This window comes from Portunus trituberculatus, chromosome 47 (assembly GCF_017591435.1).
Source record: "Portunus trituberculatus isolate SZX2019 chromosome 47, ASM1759143v1, whole genome shotgun sequence".
NCBI lineage: Eukaryota > Metazoa > Arthropoda > Malacostraca > Decapoda > Portunidae > Portunus > Portunus trituberculatus.
This window is the reverse complement of record NC_059301.1, coordinates 23049754-23069753: the sequence shown is the minus strand read 5'-3', so window position 1 is coordinate 23069753 and position 20000 is coordinate 23049754. Positions and strand designations below refer to the sequence as shown.

General features: G+C 37.1%; 4 protein-coding genes across 4 annotated transcripts in view; 3 read left to right on the top strand and 1 right to left on the bottom strand.

Moving 5' to 3' along the window:
• The window catches only part of LOC123520684 (protein expanded-like), an 85121-nt gene extending 76350 nt beyond the window's left edge, over positions 1-8771 (bottom strand). The window contains exon 1 of the mRNA XM_045283197.1: positions 8645-8771. The gene's annotated coding sequence lies outside the window, so the exon portion shown is untranslated. The remainder of the gene's footprint in view (positions 1-8644) is intronic.
• LOC123498172 (zinc finger protein 568-like) lies at positions 3574-11661 on the top strand. The gene is made up of 3 exons (XM_045245339.1): positions 3574-3748; positions 9040-9127; positions 11295-11661. Exons 1-3 carry the CDS (start codon positions 3574-3576, stop codon positions 11659-11661), a joined length of 630 nt encoding a protein of 209 aa, XP_045101274.1.
• Positions 11662-11731: 70 nt separating this feature from the next.
• On the top strand, positions 11732-12314 carry LOC123498171 (oocyte zinc finger protein XlCOF26-like). The gene is made up of 2 exons (XM_045245338.1): positions 11732-11803; positions 11973-12314. The coding sequence occupies exons 1-2, from the start codon at positions 11732-11734 to the stop codon at positions 12312-12314; spliced, it is 414 nt and encodes a 137-aa protein (XP_045101273.1).
• Positions 12315-14523: 2209 nt separating this feature from the next.
• The window catches only part of LOC123498170 (DNA topoisomerase 3-alpha-like), a 25951-nt gene continuing 20474 nt past the window's right edge, over positions 14524-20000 (top strand). The window contains exons 1-5 of the mRNA XM_045245337.1: positions 14524-14618; positions 16822-16945; positions 17408-17573; positions 18449-18658; positions 19193-19326. Of these exons, the coding sequence (XP_045101272.1) occupies positions 16890-16945; positions 17408-17573; positions 18449-18658; positions 19193-19326 (566 nt within the window). The 5' untranslated portion in view covers positions 14524-14618; positions 16822-16889. The remainder of the gene's footprint in view (positions 14619-16821; positions 16946-17407; positions 17574-18448; positions 18659-19192; positions 19327-20000) is intronic.

Here is a 20000-nt window from a genome sequence, read left to right as displayed (position 1 = left end):
TATTCTGTGCACCACTCACAAGCTCATCGCACTCGTGTTATGTGCCTCAGGTAGAGTATAGCAGCCAGCAGAAAATGCAATTGAAGTCATTACTGTATGGCAATGCATTGACTGAAACGTGGACCCCAGCGGACCCTTCCCTTGTGCAGTAAGAAGTGGTGGTGGTGGTGGTATCTCATGAAGCAGAAGCAGTGTCACAAAGTTTCATCAGTGGCCGTGTTGTTTGTTTCATCTGGGAAGGAGGGAGGGAAAGAGTGCGCAGGTATTGTCAATATTCGAGGTAAGAAATACTATTATTTAAGCTTATCTTTCATTACACGACATTTTACTTAGTGCGGATAAATTTAAATGATTTCACTAAGAGACAAAGCTGTACTAAAAGTTTTGATTACACCATAATTTTTTTTATTGTCACTAATGTTTTTATTTTCGTTCTCTTCCTAGAAAAAAAAGAGATGGACTTGAAATAATAGTAATCTAAACCCAGAGCAGGTAAATTGATCAATCTTAAGGAAAAATAACAGCATGAAATGTAATCAGGTATCAAGGAAACCACAACATCAAAGGAGCTGAATAAATATGAATGTCTTCGTTAATCTGAGAGGTTTTGATTATTTTCTTTAAAGTTGATCATAAAATTTTTCTCACTTTGCTGTTTTTGACACTATCTTCCTCCCGTGAATAAGACAGAAGAGAAACCATCTTTAATTTATCTAGCCTCTGAAATCTTTCCATGAACTGACTTCCATCTTCTCTAACACACACACACACACACACACACACACACACACACACACACACACACACACACACACACACACACACACACACACACACACACAGCAAAAGAAAGACATCTCCCATGAAATAATAATCGTCCTCCAAAAAAGAAAGAAACAAACAAACAAACAAACAAACAAACAGACAGACAGACAGATAGACGAACAAATAAACACACGAACCAAAACATAGTATCGAATAACACAATATCTCATCTTATAACCTCGTCCCGTAATTGCCTTTCTTCCCCGCACACTTCCCCAGTAAACAAACCCTAATATAGACTCCTCCTCCTCCTCCTCCTACTACTATTACTATTACTACTACTATTACTATTACTACTATTACTATTACTAATGTATTTTACTATCCTATCTTTCTATTCGTGTATTCGTAATAAAAAGTGAAGAAAAAAGTTCCACATCACAATGTCAAGAGAGAGAGAGAGAGAGAGAGAGAGAGAGAGAGAGAGAGAGAGTGTCGATAGATCCAGTCATTAGCAGTTATGGTCCCGAATATTTTCAAGCCAAGGTTCGGTTATTATCTCCCCGGGAAGGACGTGCTGATGGCGACACAGCAAACAGATTGTGTGATAAAGCAGCACTTGAGTTACAAAAGCCCCTAGTCAATCTGATTCAACTCATGGTCTTTTCATTAGAATCTTTCCTGGTGAGGGTATAGACTATAGAGTATAGATTGTATGAAAATACTCTGCTGTGCTCTCATACCTTTACTTATCATTGAATCTACCTAGAATTAATTAAGATTCAGAGGATGTTCGTTCTTTGCCCAGTTCAAGTTTCCAAGAATTCGAATAGGTAATTATTGAGCAATGGATAGACAGAGAAGTGATGAGTGATGTATTTCCAATTATTCCGTTGTCTGATTTCTTACATCAACAGGCTGTTCTGGAGACAGTCCGAGTTTTCTGGAATGTTTTAATTACTCAGTTCGTATTTGATTTTGATTCGTCAATATAAGAAAGCTTCATCGGAACAATATTTATTACCTCCTTCTTAGGCCTTTGAAAAAATATCTTCATGAGAGACAAAACCGCTTAATAATAAAAGCAAGATGAGACAAGGAACTTTGCTGAACTGCCTTGCAAAACATAAGCAACTGACGGAGATGATTTTTGTTCTGTTCTTAACACGAAATCGTAGAGGCCGACAGTAATGAACAAGTTCACACCCCACACGCCGAAGGAGTGCCCAGGCTACACGCACACGGCTGAAATTATCAAATGAGCACACAGTTATCAGGAAGAGTTATGGAAATGTACTTAATTCTGCTCAGCTTGTTGGTACAGTAATAATGTTGTTCAGGAAACACGCCAGTCTCCTTATCTCTATAAATGTTAGTGCCAGTGCAACATCTGCTACTCTAAGTAACCCTTCGTGACTTTATATTGATCAGAAATTAAACTGTACACATTCAAGTCATTATCAATACTTATTTTGCTGTTACTGTCATCTTTCAAAATCATATTATTTGTCTGCACCAGAAGTTGCATCAATGAGTTAAGAGTTATTGTGTTGCGTGTGGTCAGGAACAGCCAGCAGGCATGGCAAGGGCAGGCATGTCACGGAGGATTCTGGATTGTGCACTTTTTTTTTTTTTTTGGCATAAAGTTTATGTACTGTACACCGTCAGCATCTTAACGTGCATGCTATGCTTCATCAGATGGAACATGCGTCTGCAGTGAATAAGGCAAAATAAGTTTATAGTATAAATGGATAACACGAGTCTGTTTTATCTTATTTTCTGATCTCTTCCTTAAAATTCTTGAATGTTGAATTATACAAAAAATATGTTAGTCATTTTCCTCAATCAAGACAGGTTCTTCTGTTACCTCCGTAAAGAAAATATATTATATCGTTAGGTATGCTTGGTAATGGGTCTGCAAACTGGCTGCACCAGATGCGTCGGTTTTTCGTCTGCGTGTGTGGCTGACGAGGCAGACAGAAAACACTATATATATATATATATATATATATATATATATATATATATATATATATATATATATATATATATATATATATATCAGATGAGATAGTACGATAATGAGCAAAGCGAAGAGTATGTAATTGCAAATACTGAAAGAGATGACAGGTTAAGTTGTCACCATTTTTTTTTTTTTTTTTCTAAATATTGCTGATTGCAGAGTCCAAAAGTCAGATGCTCAAAAATATAACTTTACTATAGTGATGATCTAATGAATAGTTACAAGTGGAACTGTTCATTTTTAATGATGAAAAAAGTCACTGATTCTTAAGAACAAATTTGTTTCTCACGCCTTCAGATTCTGCACTCAGCAACATTTGGAAAAGGCAATGGCTGATTGTGACTGACCACACACTGTACATGAAGTGACCAAAGTAACCTAAACTTGTGGTTTATCCACGTCTATACTATCACTTAAGATATCAATTACAAGTTATATGTTATTTCCAATAGTCTATATATAAGTTTTAAAGAAACACCTATAGGTATTCGATCACTCATTTCTATTTTTTCTACCATACAAAGGTCATTTCTCAAAATAATAATTCAAACTTGCTCAAAGAGTGAAGAGGAGCCTTAGCAAAGCGTTAAATATAATAATAAACAGTAAGTTACTGATGCATCAAGAACTGGAGGAGATAACATGGGCACATATCTTCTTGGAAACTATTCTGGCGGGAGAAGAGATATAGAACTTCTAATTTAGAGTTGTAGCAAAGACCAGACCAAAGATACTTAATTCATGTAGAAGAGAGGCAACATTGTGTGGCTTCGAAGGCAAAGGACATGGATGACTCTCCATTAAAGCGACGGATATACAGGCAGGATGTCAGACTTGCGATCTTAAGACTTATATTGAAGCATGACGGAATTCTTATTGATAGGTCCTCGAGCGATGAGGTGCAAGAGAAGATAAAGGCTGGATACCCAGCCACTCGTGTGCCACCTAAGAGAACAAGACGTCTGCGTCACCCTGCACTATTTCTCTGATCACCGTGGAACTTCTCTTTGCTTTGCGGAATCTACACAAACGTTAAGAAAATAGATAAATTAACAAAACAACAAACTGAAATTCACGCATGTCTTGACTGTCTGACAGAGACAATCCTTTTCATTGTGCTGCGGGCACACATCCCAGCACAGAACTCACGGAAGCGGATGAGATTCTATGGGCTATCAGAACATTATTCCTATAAAGCCTAAGATTTTTCCACTTGGAAGAGCTACAATGGTACAGTACGAGTATTTCCACTATGCTAAGTCCAGGAGCAGCACGGCGAGAAAATGTGATGACGACCAAAGGAGCTCATATATACGAGAGAAATATCTAACAGGATAAACTCAAGGGTTAGATGCTAGTGAAAGGTCAAGAATGCTGTGTGTGTCTCCAAGGTGGTCAAGAATACAGGTAGGGTGTTGCATCAGCTACAGGTCACCCAGGATGGCAAAGGTGAAGGTTTGTTCACCAGATTGGCCAGTATACGAAGATGACAACAAAAATGATTTAATACAACATTTCCTCTGATTAGAGATTTATACAAAGGGAAAATAGACTAGATGAGACACACAGAGGAATTTGAACAGCAGGAGAATTTCATAATGATGATCAGTGGATGAGCAAATGCACCACAAATATATTTAATAACAGAATGACGATCAAATCTTAACTGTGTACATAAAGACACCAAACAAAATGAGACAGAAACTGAAACATATAAAAAGAGCAGAGTAATAAGTAATAACTGCCAATGTTAGACATACACATTGTCCAGGAAAACAATGTGCAGCGTGAAGGAAAGAAAGTGTTAGATAGTTACAGAAAAGAGTTGCTATTAGGACGAATCTTCAAACCGTCACTGCAGTTTCTTTCTCTTCACCTGTGGCAGCTCAGAGGAGTGTCTATCCAACAACTTTACCATTCTTTATTGTTGTGAGGCCGAGACAACACGTGGATTTTATAATGTACGAACTGAGAGAGAGAGAGAGAGAGAGAGAGAGAGAGAGAGAGAGAGAGAGAGAGAGAGAGAGAATTATATTTTTACGAGGCAGGTAAGGCAAAGAAGAAAACCATATGACAGCAACAGCAACAGCATAGTTAACAAGCAACATCGCCGCTCGCCCCTCCACCCTCCTGAAGACACCTTAAGTACCACATAACGTACCTACTTCAATTTTCAAAGCATAACAACAGGCGCCCAATATTCCCTTGTGCCAAACCACCGAGTTTCCTATCTTGTTATCACCTGTGTGTGGTAACAATTTGATGGAGTTCTTTGGGCAACTTATTACATATACGTATCATTTAATTTGTTTCTATCTTATGTCCTTAGTTTCGATGTTATTGTTTTGTGTATGTACATCACTGTTTAACTTTTCTTTTTTTTTCCTCACCTCTTCATTCTAATATATTCCCACCGAAGTCTGCAGTCAGAGACCAAGGTCATGGCTAAAATCTTAAATAATATACCCTAAGTACTCTCAGTTAGTGTATACTCCTGTGTCTCCCCCTCAAGCTTTTCGTAAATACTAACACTATGCTGTGAGTCATTCTGGTATGTTAGTCTCCCCCTGCCTCATACACTTCCTGATGTTCATGTGATTTTTTTATCATTTTTTATTCAGTTTTCATTGTTATTGTCTGCATCCGAATTCTCAATGAGTCTGGTGATATATTGATTTATTTCTAGTTCACGCCATGAATTCAACGTTGCATGCACTGAATAAAAAACATTCCCATACAAGCCAAAGATAACGGTATATTGCATTTTGCGGTGGCATTCTCAACAAGCGGTATCCCAGGTAGGGTGAACTGGACATCAAAGAGTGGTATGTAACCCAGTTATGGACATTACATCGCAGGACCTAACCTAACCTTATTAATGTAATCAAATCTAACTTAACCTAACCTCACAAAACAAAATCATAACTCAGTCGTTACCAAATAATCCCAAAACAGAGAAACGGCCGTACACCCTCGATTTTGTGATACACTCTTCCGTTATTCTCACAGTCTTCCTTCCTGCATATCTTTTAACGTTTTACCAGAATCATCATTAGGGGCATCATATATAAAGATAATTCAACCAAACTATGAAGAATCTGGATGTGTTTAGCGATAGTTCAATCAACTTATGAAGGATCTGATAGTGTATAAAGGTATTCCGACCAATCTGACAGATTTCGTTGCGTTTAAAAGATAATTCGACCAACATGTGAATGATCTGATTGTGTCTCGAGTTAATTTGACTAATCTGCGAAGAATCTGGTGGCGTTTAAAAGTAAATCGACCAATCCTTGAAAGATTTGCGTGTGTTTAAGGTTTGTAAGACCAGCATAGGAAGGATTTGTTTATGTTTGAAGTTAGTCGACCAATCTTTGAAGGATCTTTTTTTTTCCAGAAACAGTTCGACCAATCAATAAAGGATCTAAGTACAGCACGTTATTTCAATTGAGCTTATTATGGTCGACTTCATTGCCAAAGTGACTAACAGTAATCTGATAACTTACTTTTTTTTTTTTTTATCAACATATTACGCATAAATTATATCATAGATTATACCATGCATAGAATATAGCTAGTACGTACCATATGTTCACAGAAATACTGATGCACTTTACCGTGTGTGTGTGTGTGTGTGTGTGTGTGTGTGTGTGTGTGTGTGTGTGTGTGTGTGTGTTAGGAATATATAAAACTATATACAAATGAAGACTATATGAGAGAGAGAGAGAGAGAGAGAGAGAGAGAGAGAGAGAGAGAGAGAGAGAGAGAGAGAGAGAGAGAGAGAGATGGGAGGAGGAAGGTAAGGGTGGAGGAGAGAAAGGAGAAGGAGGGCGGGTCAGCCAACATTTGGGCACCGCAGATCACCTTGAAGACTTCCGCGATCCTAGCAAGGTCCTGCCCCACCCCACACGCGGAACACACACACACACACACACACACACACACACACACACACACACACACACACACACACACACACACATACACACACACACACACACATATAACATACATACGTGTGTGTGGTGAATGACTGAGTGAGGCACGAATACCTCTTGATATCAAATTAAATTATATTGGAAAAAATAGAAGTCTTAGAGTCCAACAAGCACGGATGAAGTCGGTATTAACTCCACAGATCTCTTTAAAGAGTACTGTATTGTGCGTACTCTCCTAAGAAGGAAATTGATGGTAGTATGAAAAAAAATTACTGGAAATTTCAAGGAACACACAATTAATAATAATAAAAAAAAATACATAGGACTTATAGACAAAATCCTACATCTCACACTTATCAGGTTTTGTTATTATATATATATATATATATATATATATATATATATATATATATATATATATATATATATATATATATATATATATATATATATATATATATATATATATATATATATATATGACATCCACAGATGCAATCCAAGACAGAGGTGACTAAGATGATCGGGATCCTTACACCTTTTAGAAAACTTTAGAACTAGTGTTGACCATGATAAAAATTGATGAAGGCGTTAGAGAACCGAAGAGGACTTAAAGTGACGAGAACAAAATATTCTAATCTAATAAATATGAAGAGTGAAGTACCTCTGTGCTATGTTCTAGATATCCAGAATCCTGCACAATTACGAGGAATGATCAATAAACTCGACGTATAATACGCAATATCACTTACATACTTCCAACGTCAAAGGTGGAAAGATGAAAATGAGGGCAGATGAATTCGAGCACAACATGCATAGGTAAGACGGAGAGTAAGGACAGCGACGCGGATGGAGAGGAAGAGTGAGGAGTGGGGATGCATATGAGGACTATGAAGCTGATGAAAAAGGACGCAAGGAATGATCACTGGTCACATTTACAAGAGGGGTCCACGCTACAAGAGGCTAAACCTTGAGCTGCGTGCAGGAGGTCATTGCACGTAATCATAAGGTGAAAAAGTTAATTGGAGGACTTCATCATCGCAGCGGGAATATGTACATGAAAATATCAATTACGTGACCGAAGAGTACGAAAGAGGACTATGTTCTAAAACACTTACGCCACAGCTTTGATGAGTGATATGAATGACAGCAGTGACAGCAGACAAGAGTGACAGCAGTGGCACATGGCGACAGTGGTACGAGTGACTAAAACGATCGCACTGCTAGCATCATCAAGAAACACAAAATAAAACAATGTTAGTTACTATAAATTCCCTTAAACTTACCTCCCTCTGCACACAAACTCACGACCATAGAGGACTAATAAAACACATTTTCTTTATAATATCTATAAAAGAAAACTTCCATATTTTAACAGTAACTAACATAATAATTATTCTTTTTCGGTAAACTACCATTTATTATATTTATCAATAATATTCTTAACTCTATTGCAGGACAAAGGTATATATATTTTTCTTGTATTTCAATAGGTTAACTGTCTACTTCAGAGCACTTCAAACTAAATATCATTCCATCTAGCTTGGTGTTTGCCTCGTTTCTGTTATAAGTATCTGGATAGCCATTTTGCTGGTCTAATTTTCCAATATATGTATTGTCATTTCTGTTCTGCATATGAATACTCTGTCCATGTCCATTTTTCTTTCAATTATGTTCAAGATGCCTTCAATTTTGGTCTGTACTCTATTCCATAATGTTAACTCTCTCTCTCTCTCTCTCTCTCTCTCTCTCTCATGCCAAACATTATTCTAACACTTCTCGAGGCTCCATGAGGTTGATTTTTATTCCTAGATAAATCAATACGGTACCTCAATAATCACCCTGCTGAATGTCAATTGTTTCAGGTGAGGAAATTAATTCAAGTGATGCATAAACATTGGCCATATGATAATCTTACCTGTCATGGCTAGCTCAAGGGATGATAATGCCAAAGATGTTTCCTGGCCCACGAATACACTCCTCATTGCAGTATCTTTTTTTTTCTTCTTCTTTTTTACTGGTAAGTGTAAATAAACGTTTCAAACATTTCTTAATTTCGATATTTTTAACACTATTTTCACTGATCTATTTTTCAATTTCACTAATGTCCAATGGTTCTTTCAATAAATCTCTCTCTCTCTCTCTCTCTCTCTCAGCTTGAGAGGAAGCCATATAGTAGTACAACATTGAAGTTCACAGTCCATCCACTAGCAATGTAAAACTCATTAAGTGGTTATATGTGCATCACTACACATTACACACAATACGTTACATCAAACTTTAGACCAATAGCTTGAGTATTGACGCTTGCAGATTGCGTTAACTTCTGCGTCGTGACACCACAAGTCATCAACACTCACATGTCTGATGACGACATGTGCAACACACGCAAGATGAACAGGCATTGCTGATTATTAAGCGAGGGCCAGAGAAAAGTGACGGACCAGTTGAGTGGCGACGTAAACAAAACACAACAAAGATACTGAAAGAAAATAATAAATCAACTTGAATAAAGATGACATGTAAAAAGAAAGTGTAGGTTAATAGATAGTTATGTATAAAGAAAATCTTACAACCAAACAAATAAGTCAAAGAACTAAAACCTTTGAGTTAAGTAAATATCTCATTTGACTCAGATGTGCGCTGTTCATAGATTGTGTGTATTCTTCATTACGTTGTATTTCTGTTTGTTTTAGATTTTGCGTCTTTTTTATTGTTTATGTTTACTTTATTTGAATTGTAATCATAATGTGCAGCACTGTTAGGTGTTGCTGTGGCGTCCGAACACAATCAGTCCTTCGAATGTTGTGTGTGATTTACTGCAAGACACAGGAGCGAATCTGCAGCTTTTTTCGATATTATATTTTAGGGTAACTTAACGAGGTGAGTTGCATATTTCCATTAGCTGAGTTTGCATTTATTTACAACGAAGATATTAATATGGATATGAAATGATTTTGTCGTCTGGGATAGGCTATTGCTGTCTGTGAGGCTATCCTAACTATAGTTCTTAACTAAAGGCAGGTGAGAGTAAAACTTGTCAATGTAGCGTAGTGTTTTCCTGATATACTTCCGCACACTGTAGACGGTTGTGTCAGGTGTGTTCTTTTTCACAGTAACTTTAAAACACAAGAACAAAAGAAAATAAGGCAAGCTACAAGAAGCCATCAAACCTACACGTTGCAGTTCCTTTTTCCACACGTGGCTGTCCCTGTAGGTTCGATAAATCTGACACATCCTCAACTCAGTTTTACTCTAAGCATTGTTTTGTCTTCTTTTCTCTTCATAGGCTACCTTGAAATATACTACCAGTTATTTTGCCCCCTTTTTTCCTTCTCCTTTGTTCATAGCCAAACCTGATTAACCCCTTCAGTACCATGCCGTGTTTCATATTCATTCTAGTGATTTTTTATGATTTTGTATAGTTTCAGAAACTTATGTTGAGATTAAAATAGTAAAGCCATGATTTTTTTTTTTTTTTTATCTCCATAGACCCCTCCTAATACATATATAGTCGTCTAATCACACCCAAAAAAAGCATGGTAAAAATGCGCCTCAGTATTGAAGGGCTTAAAAATTAATTGCAGCTTACCTTTATTTTCCCTCGTCCTTCTGTGTAATTCACCACGATCGTCTGCTGGTCACCCAGCCAGTCTTCCCCATTACGGAGTGAGCTCAGAGCTCATTGACCGATCTTTGGGTAGGACTGAGACCACAACACACTCCACACACCGGGAAAGCGAGGCCACAACCCCTCGAGTTACATCCCGTACCTATTTACTGCTAGGTGAACATTAAGAGGCTTGCCCATTTGCCTCGCCGCTTTCCGGGACTCGAATTCGGACCCTCTCGGTTGTGAGCCGAGCGTGCTAACCACCACACTATGCTGTGTGTGTGCGTGTGTGTGTGTGTGTGTGTGTGTGTGTGTGTGTGTGTGTGTGTGTAATTCACCTTGGTCGCCTGCTGGTGTGTGTGTGTGTGTGTGTTGGCTGACCGCTGCGGGACACGAACAGTAATACAAATATTTTTGTTCTGTAATTTGTTCAAAACAATATATATTAAGGGAACTCTAACACTCCTCGAATTGTTAGCAATATTTCTAATTATGTATAACTGATTCGCTTGTAGATGAAAATATTATAGAGTTCCGCAAGTACAAGTAAATACATAAGCCTTATAGAAATAGTAAATAAATAAGTATTTTCATAGACTAGTATATTTCAGAAGGAAATAACAACATGTATCTGTTACAGACACACAAACACCCCCTCCATTGACTCCTTGGTGGTGATATAGGCCACGTGGCTTCACCATAAAGGCATCTACCAACACTAAAGAAGTTTTTGTTGTTGGTGTTTGGGGATATCATTGTGAGAGAGGCATCATTTACTTGCCAAGAAGTTCCTAATGGCAAGCAATGAAGGCAGATATGCAGCACATAGAGGAGGAAAAAACATCCCAGGAAATGCCAGAAATAAGAATAATCATATATGCTGTCCTTGTTCATGTAATAACAAGAGGTATAAGGACGCACATGTTCAAAAGGTATATAACTGTAACATCTGCAGCCATTCCTTTGCATACAACACATCCCTGCGACCTCACATGCTGATTCACTCAGGGCAGAAACCATACTGGTGTTCCATCTGTGGTAAGAAATTCAGACAGAAGAGCAATCTCACAACACATATGTGTATCCACTCTGGAGAGAAACCATACGAGTGTTACATATGCCACAAAGTGTTTGCCAGACTGAACCACCTGCAGCGGCACATCCAGACCCACACAGGTGAAAAACCCCACACCTGCTCCTTCTGCTGGAAACAGTTCACCAAGAAGTGCGGACTCTCCAACCACATGAGCCTCCAGCATCCAAAGGAGGCGTCGCTGGAGTGCTCCTGTGTGGCGGCAAGTTCAGGACTCAGGAAGAATTGATGGATCATTTCAAGCCTAGGCGTGACTCCAGTGGTGGCCCTGTCATTTGCTCCATTTGTGGGAAGAAACTATGTCAAGAGAAGTTCCTCCCAAGCCACATGGTTTCGCATACCTCAGACAAGCGCCCTATTTCATGTTCTCAGTGTGGGAAGGAATTTGCATATATGAGATCGCTCAAAGATCACATGCACATACACACAGGACAGAGACCCTTTAAGTGTCGCCATTGTGGGAAGGTATTCACTCATAGAGGGTCTTGTAAGAAACATGAGGCTACTCATCTTAATGAACGGCCTTTCACGTGTCCCCAGTGTGGCAACAGTTTTACCCGCAAGTCTCATCTCCAGTCCCACATGCTGATCCACACCGATGAGCGGCCCGTGCAGTGCAGAATGTGTGACAAAAAGTACAGGGTCAAAAGCTCACTTATCAGGCACATGAAAGTACACCTCCAGGAAAAGCGTTACAGTTGCACAAAGTGCTGTTGTAAATTTCGGTTTAAAAATGCGCTAAGGAACCACATGGTGGAGCACCGAACTCAGGAAGAATCAAGTAAAAAGATCAGACGTGGACAGCGTACAGCTGCTGCTGCTGCTGCTGCTTCTACTGCTGCTATGGTTGATGAAACATCTGCATTTGAGACCAATGAATAAAAGCATTTGCAGGGAGGTTTTAATAGTCTTCTATACTATAAGTAAAAATGTTTGTGATGTACTTCTTTCCTTAGTTGCTGAAATAATTTTTTTTTTCACCAACAAAATTCCCACCTTTGACGAAATACAAACTACAGACACAAAATTAAGTAACAAGGATACATTTAAAAAGTTATAAAAGGACGACGAAAGCTTTTTTTTTTTTTGTTTTTCGTTTTTTGTTTAGGCATTTTTCTCTATGTATTGTGGGAATATGAAAACTTACATAAGCACGAGTATAGTTTTATAAGTATGCAAGATTATATAACTCTTTTATAGCTGAAAGCATGTCTGCTTCCGGAAAGGATGCCTTTTATATCTGTATTATTTTTAGATGAAATCCATGTGTAACAACACAAGTGTAGTTTTGTAAATACTGAAGAACAAGAACTGGTACATTCCTCACGAAATTTGTTATAGAGAATCCATTTCAAACCTGGTGTTATTTATGTCATAGCTTTATGGAAGATGGCCGTTCACAATGAAATTGAGTATTCTGACGAGACAAGTAGCTACTTTATCATACTGGTCCTAAACTCTGGCCCCTCAAGGGTGGATCAAGGATGGTGCATAGTTTGCACATTCCTTGGAACAATAACCTCATATCTAACAACGTCTCGGGATCAGGATAGCTCAAATAGACAAAATTGCTGAGATCTTTCTTCTAAGGTTGCATATTTAATTGTTTTGAACATGAAGCCACTCTTTTGAGGAGATGGTGGACAAGTAGGCAGCAGTGGATATATCACATTGTTAACAAAGATCACTTACTTATTTTACAGAAGTGTGTGTGTGTGTGTGTGTGTGTGTGTGTGTGTGTGTGTGTGTGTAAAACTTTTGTCGCATGCAGTGATTGAAAAACTTTTTAGGGTCATATAGTAGCAACGAATAACACCTGAAATATATTTAAAAGAAATAAACTATTGGTAATAAATTGCTAAACACAGCCTTTACACACTTGCACCTGTTGTATTTTATAATAAATCTTTTAAGTTTCCTATACTGATCCGGAAATCACTAGATGCCATTACTTCACATTGTATGTAGGTACATATATTGTATCTACCTTGAGTGCGTTGTCAACCAATAAAGTTTAAGAATGACTGTTTTACATTCATTCCCACTCTTATTCTGTCCATCTTGGTAAATAAAGAGTTAGCCAGTACCTTCACTTTGCATTTTTGTCACTGGTAAAAATCTCTACTATGTATTTTTCTCTTACGACTGGAAGTGTCTCAAAAGAGGAATGTCATATATATATATATATATATATATATATATATATATATATATATATATATATATATATATATATATATATATATATATATATATATATATATATATATATATATATATATATATATATATATATATATATATATATATATATATATATATATATATATATATATATATATATATATATATATATATATATATATATATATATATATATATGTGTGTGTGTGTCACTGTTTGATCTGGTGCAGTCTCTGACGAGACAGCCAGACGTTACCCTACGGAACGAGCTCAGAGCTCATTATTTCCGATCTTCGGATAAGCCTGAGACCAGGCATACACCACACACCACACACCGGGACAACAAGGTCATAACTCCTCGATTTACATCCCGTACCTACTCACTGCTAGGTGAACAGGGGCTACACGGCCGGGGAATCGAACCCCGGTCCTCTGGTTTGTGAAGCCAGCGCTCTAACCACTGAGCTACCGTGTGTGTGTGTGTGTGTGTGTGTGTGTGTGTGTGTGTGTGTAAACTCTACAAATCGTAAATTATTCAACTTACTGTAAGGCTGTCTTACATGTGGACGAAAATCAAATCCAATTGACACTTCAAATTGACCAGAATATAATTTTGGGATGTCATTTACAAGCTCTATGACTTTACAGTATCAAAATACTATGTAACAATGTATGTCACTGCAAATGATATTTCCTTTTTATCATGAACAAAAATCACATAATAGGTATTTTTTATCCGACAGATTAAATAGTGGCTATAATTATAATGTTATACTTTCAAACACATATAAAAAAAATCCAGCACTTTATACTACAACAATATTTTTATAAATAGGATGAACACAAAATTATTGTTTATTATTCCATTTGTAAATATGTTGATATCTTATAATTTTAACCCTGTTGTCTCTGCACAATAACAAACCTGGCGGGAAGTAAAGGGTGCTCAGTGCCACTGGTGTGTTTCATAATTCTTTACGATCACTCATGGGCATGGATGAGGTACGTGTTCATGATTTTCTCAGAGGTGGTAGGGGTTTGAGTAACGAGTATGAATGTCCTGTGGTGTGTGGGTGTTGACGAGTGGCGAAGTAGGGCCGAGTATGGACCTTCACGCGGTCCATACTCGGCTCGTCTCACTGTGGGAGTACATGTACATAATTGAAATTTTCGGTAAACCTCCAGAGTTTCACCACCTTGTCCTTTCTGGACGAAACAAATTTTTTCTGGTAGATTTTGGCTGCTTTTAATTAAAATACCACTTGTTTTTGGCGCAAATCAACGATTTTTTTTCTTTTTTTTTTTACAGCCCCGAAACATATTATGATTTGCATAAAAAACAACAACTGATAAATAAATTAAAAACAAGCCGAAATCTACCAGAAAAAAATTTGTTTCGTCCAGAAAAGAACCTTATTTAATTAATCTAACCTAAGCTAACTAAACCTAAACTGCACCTAGTATATAAGGGGTTCAAATTACTCGTAATGAGGAGCTCTATCTCTTGAGGTGGGTAAAAAACACGTAGCTGATTGTGGTGAAACTCTGGAGTAATACCAAATTTTCATTTAGATTTTGGTGTGTTTTAAATTGGTCTGGGGATGTTTTTTTTTTCTTTTTTCTTGTACTAGTCTCTATTTCTTCTTTTTTGGTATTATTGGAGAAAGCAGTCACACCACCGAAATGTTGCATCTCTTTCTACCTTTTATCGCTATTTCCATGCTAACTGCTCTTCTGATCTTGCTAACTGCATGCCTCCCCTCCTCCTGCGGCCTCGCTGCGCAAGGCTTTCTTCTTCCTCTCACCCCTATTCTGTCCAACCTTCTAATTCAAGAGTTAACCAGTACTCTCAATCATTCATACCTTTCACTGGTAAACTCTGGAACTCCCTGCCTGCTTCTGTATTTCCATCTTCCTACGACTTAACTTCTTTTAAGACAGAGGTGTCAAGACATTTGTCCCTGGCTTTTGGACGACTCTTTCGGACCTTTTAGGGAACCTGCAGTTCCAGTGGGCCTCTTTTTTTCCTAACATTTTGTTGCCCTTGGCAACAAAAAAAAAAAGATCTTGATACGAAAAGGGAGTCCACAACTGAAAAGTAGAGATTTTTCTAAGACACTTTTCTTCTATACAAACTACTCACATAGTGTCAGTGCTAATAAATAAGTTTTGCATAGAACACGAAAATCCTTACATTAAGTAAGGGCACTACCATAGCGTAGATATCCCATCATCTACTTCTCAGCTGGCGCGGTTGGGGGTTGGCAGTGGTTGCCAGATCTCAACCAGGGCAACCCCAAACCCACACAGGTGAAGGGATGTTTATACTATGGTAGTGCCTAAGTTAGGTTTGATTTAATTAAGGGTCAGGTATAGTAAGAATGCATTAATGGCTTTATATGAGTGGAACACGAAAATATCTGCATACAGGGGGAAATTCCGTACCTACATCTGGGGAATTTTTTCCAACGGTGAGGAATGCTCATTTCCTGTTCTAGGCATCAAAATAAAATCATTGATGCATTCATTATTATTTAATGTTAGACTGATGTCTTTCCCCATTTTTATCTCTTGGTGAATTTGACACTTTAACATTCACACCAAGCCTAATGATTTGTAGTTGGTCGTAATTGTTTGATTATTATTATTCATGTAATGTGCTTCTCAGCCAATTGATTGCAATGTGCTGTATTCAGACTGTAATCTCACTATTCCGTATTCTGATACCTTTTAGCGTTTTCAGTAATGTCCTACAACCTTTCAATAATAGTTCAAATAGTTATTTATGTTGCATCTACTCATAAACTATTACTTACCATCCTGGCATGTCAAGTACTGCCAAGTGGACATAGTTGGCGTGGCAGATGAGTAGACCAGATGAGATTGTTGATGATACATGTCAGACATTAGGTTAATGTGAGGACTGCAAATAATAGTATGAAGAGTGGATGATATAAGAGGGATGAAGTAATGATAGGTTTAATTGGAAAGTAATTATGAAAAGAAAGGTTTGCCTTCATTTGATCCATTTTGTTGATAAGGTCAGGTACTATAGGATAGAGGTTGAGTTGAATGATTGATTTACTGATATTTTGGAGGCTGGTAATATTTGTTGCTTATAATCTTTATTCCAGATTTCTAATTGATATTCTAAATATGTATATTTGTTTCATCTTATTCTTATGTATTAATTTTATTGCTACAGAACTGCCTTCAGATTTCATGAAATCTTATGGAAGAACATAAAGGAATGATACTGCTGTTTCACATGGAATGACTCATGCTCTTTTATCAGAAGCCTTTCTGTCTGCATCCAGGATATTACAGAGGTAATTGTCTCAGGTACACTGGTACAGATTCTGCAAACATGCTCTTACCTTAGATAAGAAATCCTTAGCCTGTGTTTCATTGATTTTTCAAAGAGGAAAATGTGATTCACAAAGTGAAATACTCCTTCATCTCTGTACTTTACTTTAGTCCATTTTCCTTCTAATAACTAGTAGCTTTTTTGGTATCTCTGTCCTTGATCCTTATAATACTTATAGCAATGATAAAGTCTTTCCACTCATTCTTCTAGTTAACACCTTGTTGCCAGACTTTAGTTGCAATTATGAACATTCAGCTGCCTCTTTATGGAAATATTCCTGTATTATCTATATTTAACTTCCTCTTAGTTATAATTTATGCATTGTGGTGCTAGGTATTAGGATGATAGTGCTGATGATTAGGGTGGTAGTGCTGGAGATTTTTTTTATAGTTTCTGAATTAGTGATTTGTTTTACTTGTATCAGGGTATTGTGTTATGGATTGACTTCTACCTTTCCCAACTTGCCATTACGTGGCTTCTGTGATGTGCCACCCAAGACCCGAAAGATGGTACGTGTCCTCAATGTGGCTGAAAAGAATGATGCAGCCAAGAACATTGCTGAGATCTTGTCCCGTGGACACCTCACGCGAGTAAGGAAACTATTACTGTTTCTTAATTTCCTCTGATAAGATAATCCCACATTTTTTACTATCACTAATCCTAACAAGATCAGTGATAGAAGCTCTGTGTGTGATAAGATAATCCCATCAGTTTTATTTTACTATGCACTAATGAAACCTAACAAGATCAGTGATAGAAGCTAACAAGATGTTTAATTGTGTGAAACTATATGTAAGTCTTTTTTGTTATGGGAAATTTTTTTTATCAGTTTTATCTATAATGATCTGATTGCATCTTAGGAAAATGAAACAAGATGATTAGATATTAAATGTATATACTCCTGTCAAAATAATTGTGTTACTACTGCACAACTGCATTTTCTTAGTAGGTTTTTCTAGTAACAAGATGTTTAATTGTTATGATCACTTAAATTTTGAAAGGTTCCTCTCTATCACTATGTAAGTCTTTTCTCACTAGATTGGTGACAAAGAATACCTGCATAGTCTAAGCAATGATTATTTTCTAATGAGTTTCACAATAATAGATTCACTCAGTACATACTTTCTGGATAAATAATTTGTGAGCCAGAATAATGTGAAGCAGCCATCTTAGCAGAGTTAGTGTCTGTCATAGGGCACTAAGATAGGACAGATGAGTGTCTGCAAATGGATTAATCCATTTTACATTGATTCCTATAGGGAAAATAGTTTCATTTTCAGACATTTTAGGTTTTGAATAGCATTCAAGAACAAATTCAGTTTGACAACCAAGATTTCACTTTACTACATTTGTTTTATGTATGAAAAGGTCTAGTAAAAAAAATTACTTTTATACAAAAGAATGAAAGCGGAATGATAATTTTTCTGTATAATTTTTATTGAACTTCCATACATTTCTGTTGTAGCGTGAGGGGTTCAGCAAATACAACAAGATTTATGAATTTGACCACAACTTAAATGGAAACAATGTGAAAATGGTGATGACCTCTGTCAGTGGCCACTTGTTGAACTATGCATTCTCTGGTGCATATAAGAAGTGGGAAGGGTGCAGCCCCCTGGACCTCTTCAGTGCCCCAGTGTTCAAAGTTTGCCCAGCAGACTCAGAACCCATCAAGGTGATCACTCTTGTTCTTATAATTTTTCTTTTCTTTTCTTTTCTTTTCTTTTCTTTTTTTTTTCTTTTCTTTTCTTCCCATTCTTCATAGTATATAGATAATTATGTACAGTAAATATTTCCATGGTATGGGTACAGCCTGACCACTCACTTGTGTTGGAAGAAGCTACCATCATACCCTCATCTTATTGTAAAAGGTGACTAAAAGGGATGACACAGAGATATCAAGAGCATGCCTGTTGTAAATTGCTCTTAGCCTGATGTGTGAATGCAGGTTGATGTAGATGAATAAACAATAATTGTAATAACTTATCTCCTTCACTGAGTGAGCTCTTAGCTCATCTGTTTATTTATTTATTTATTTATTTATTTGTTTGTTATATTTTTTGTCTCACCAAAGTTTGTTCCATGATGTTTTTGAGAACAAAGAGATCCAGAGAGAAATTGGATGTAAGAGTGAGGATTCCAACATCAAAGAGCATCCCAACTTGCTGCTCCTACCACATAACCCCAATGATCATAAACTTTCTAACAGCGCACGTTGGAGCGAGAGGCAAGGTCTGCATCCAAGCTTATCATCTGGACAGATTGTGATCGAGAAGGAGAGAATATTGGTTTTGAGATCATTGATGTGTGCCAAGCTGTGAAACCATCTCTTCAGGTACAACGGTGAGTCCATTCTAGAGGAAAGACTGAATGCCAAATTTAAAAAAATCACTGATGCTGTATTTTCTGTGCATTTTTAAGGCAGCTGAAAGAGACATAGGGAGAGGATTGGGAAGCTCCTCTGTGTTTTCATTTCTACAGTGAGATTTCTAGATGATGTGTTGATTAAATGTCTACTAATTATAAAGTGATTTCTAAAAATATGAAGACAATTATAACTTTCTACCAGTCATAGATCTTGGTTCAGCATGTGAAGAGATGGATAGAAATCATTAAAAGGATGTATTGCATATCATCTTAGTGGTTTGATTACTGTTGAGGACAGTGAGAAGCTTCTTAAGAAAAGTAAGGCATATTTAAGATTAAGTAAAGATTAAAGTGAACACTCCAATTATTCTTAGAGTATAATGCAATATATGATATGCCATCACTGGTTAACATAGTATGTAGTTAATTATTTAGTGTTTGAAACTAAGGTAAAGGAACAGTAGATCAGGATTTTTCAAAATTAGGGTCAGGATCCAAAACTGGGTTGCAAGCTTCTGTTCAGTGGGTTACCACACTATAAACAGATACATGAACAACAAATCAAAGTTAGCACTTTTTTTTTTTTTTTTTTTTTTTTTTTTTGTGTGTGTGTGTGTGTGTGTGTAATTCACCACGGTCGCCTACTGGTC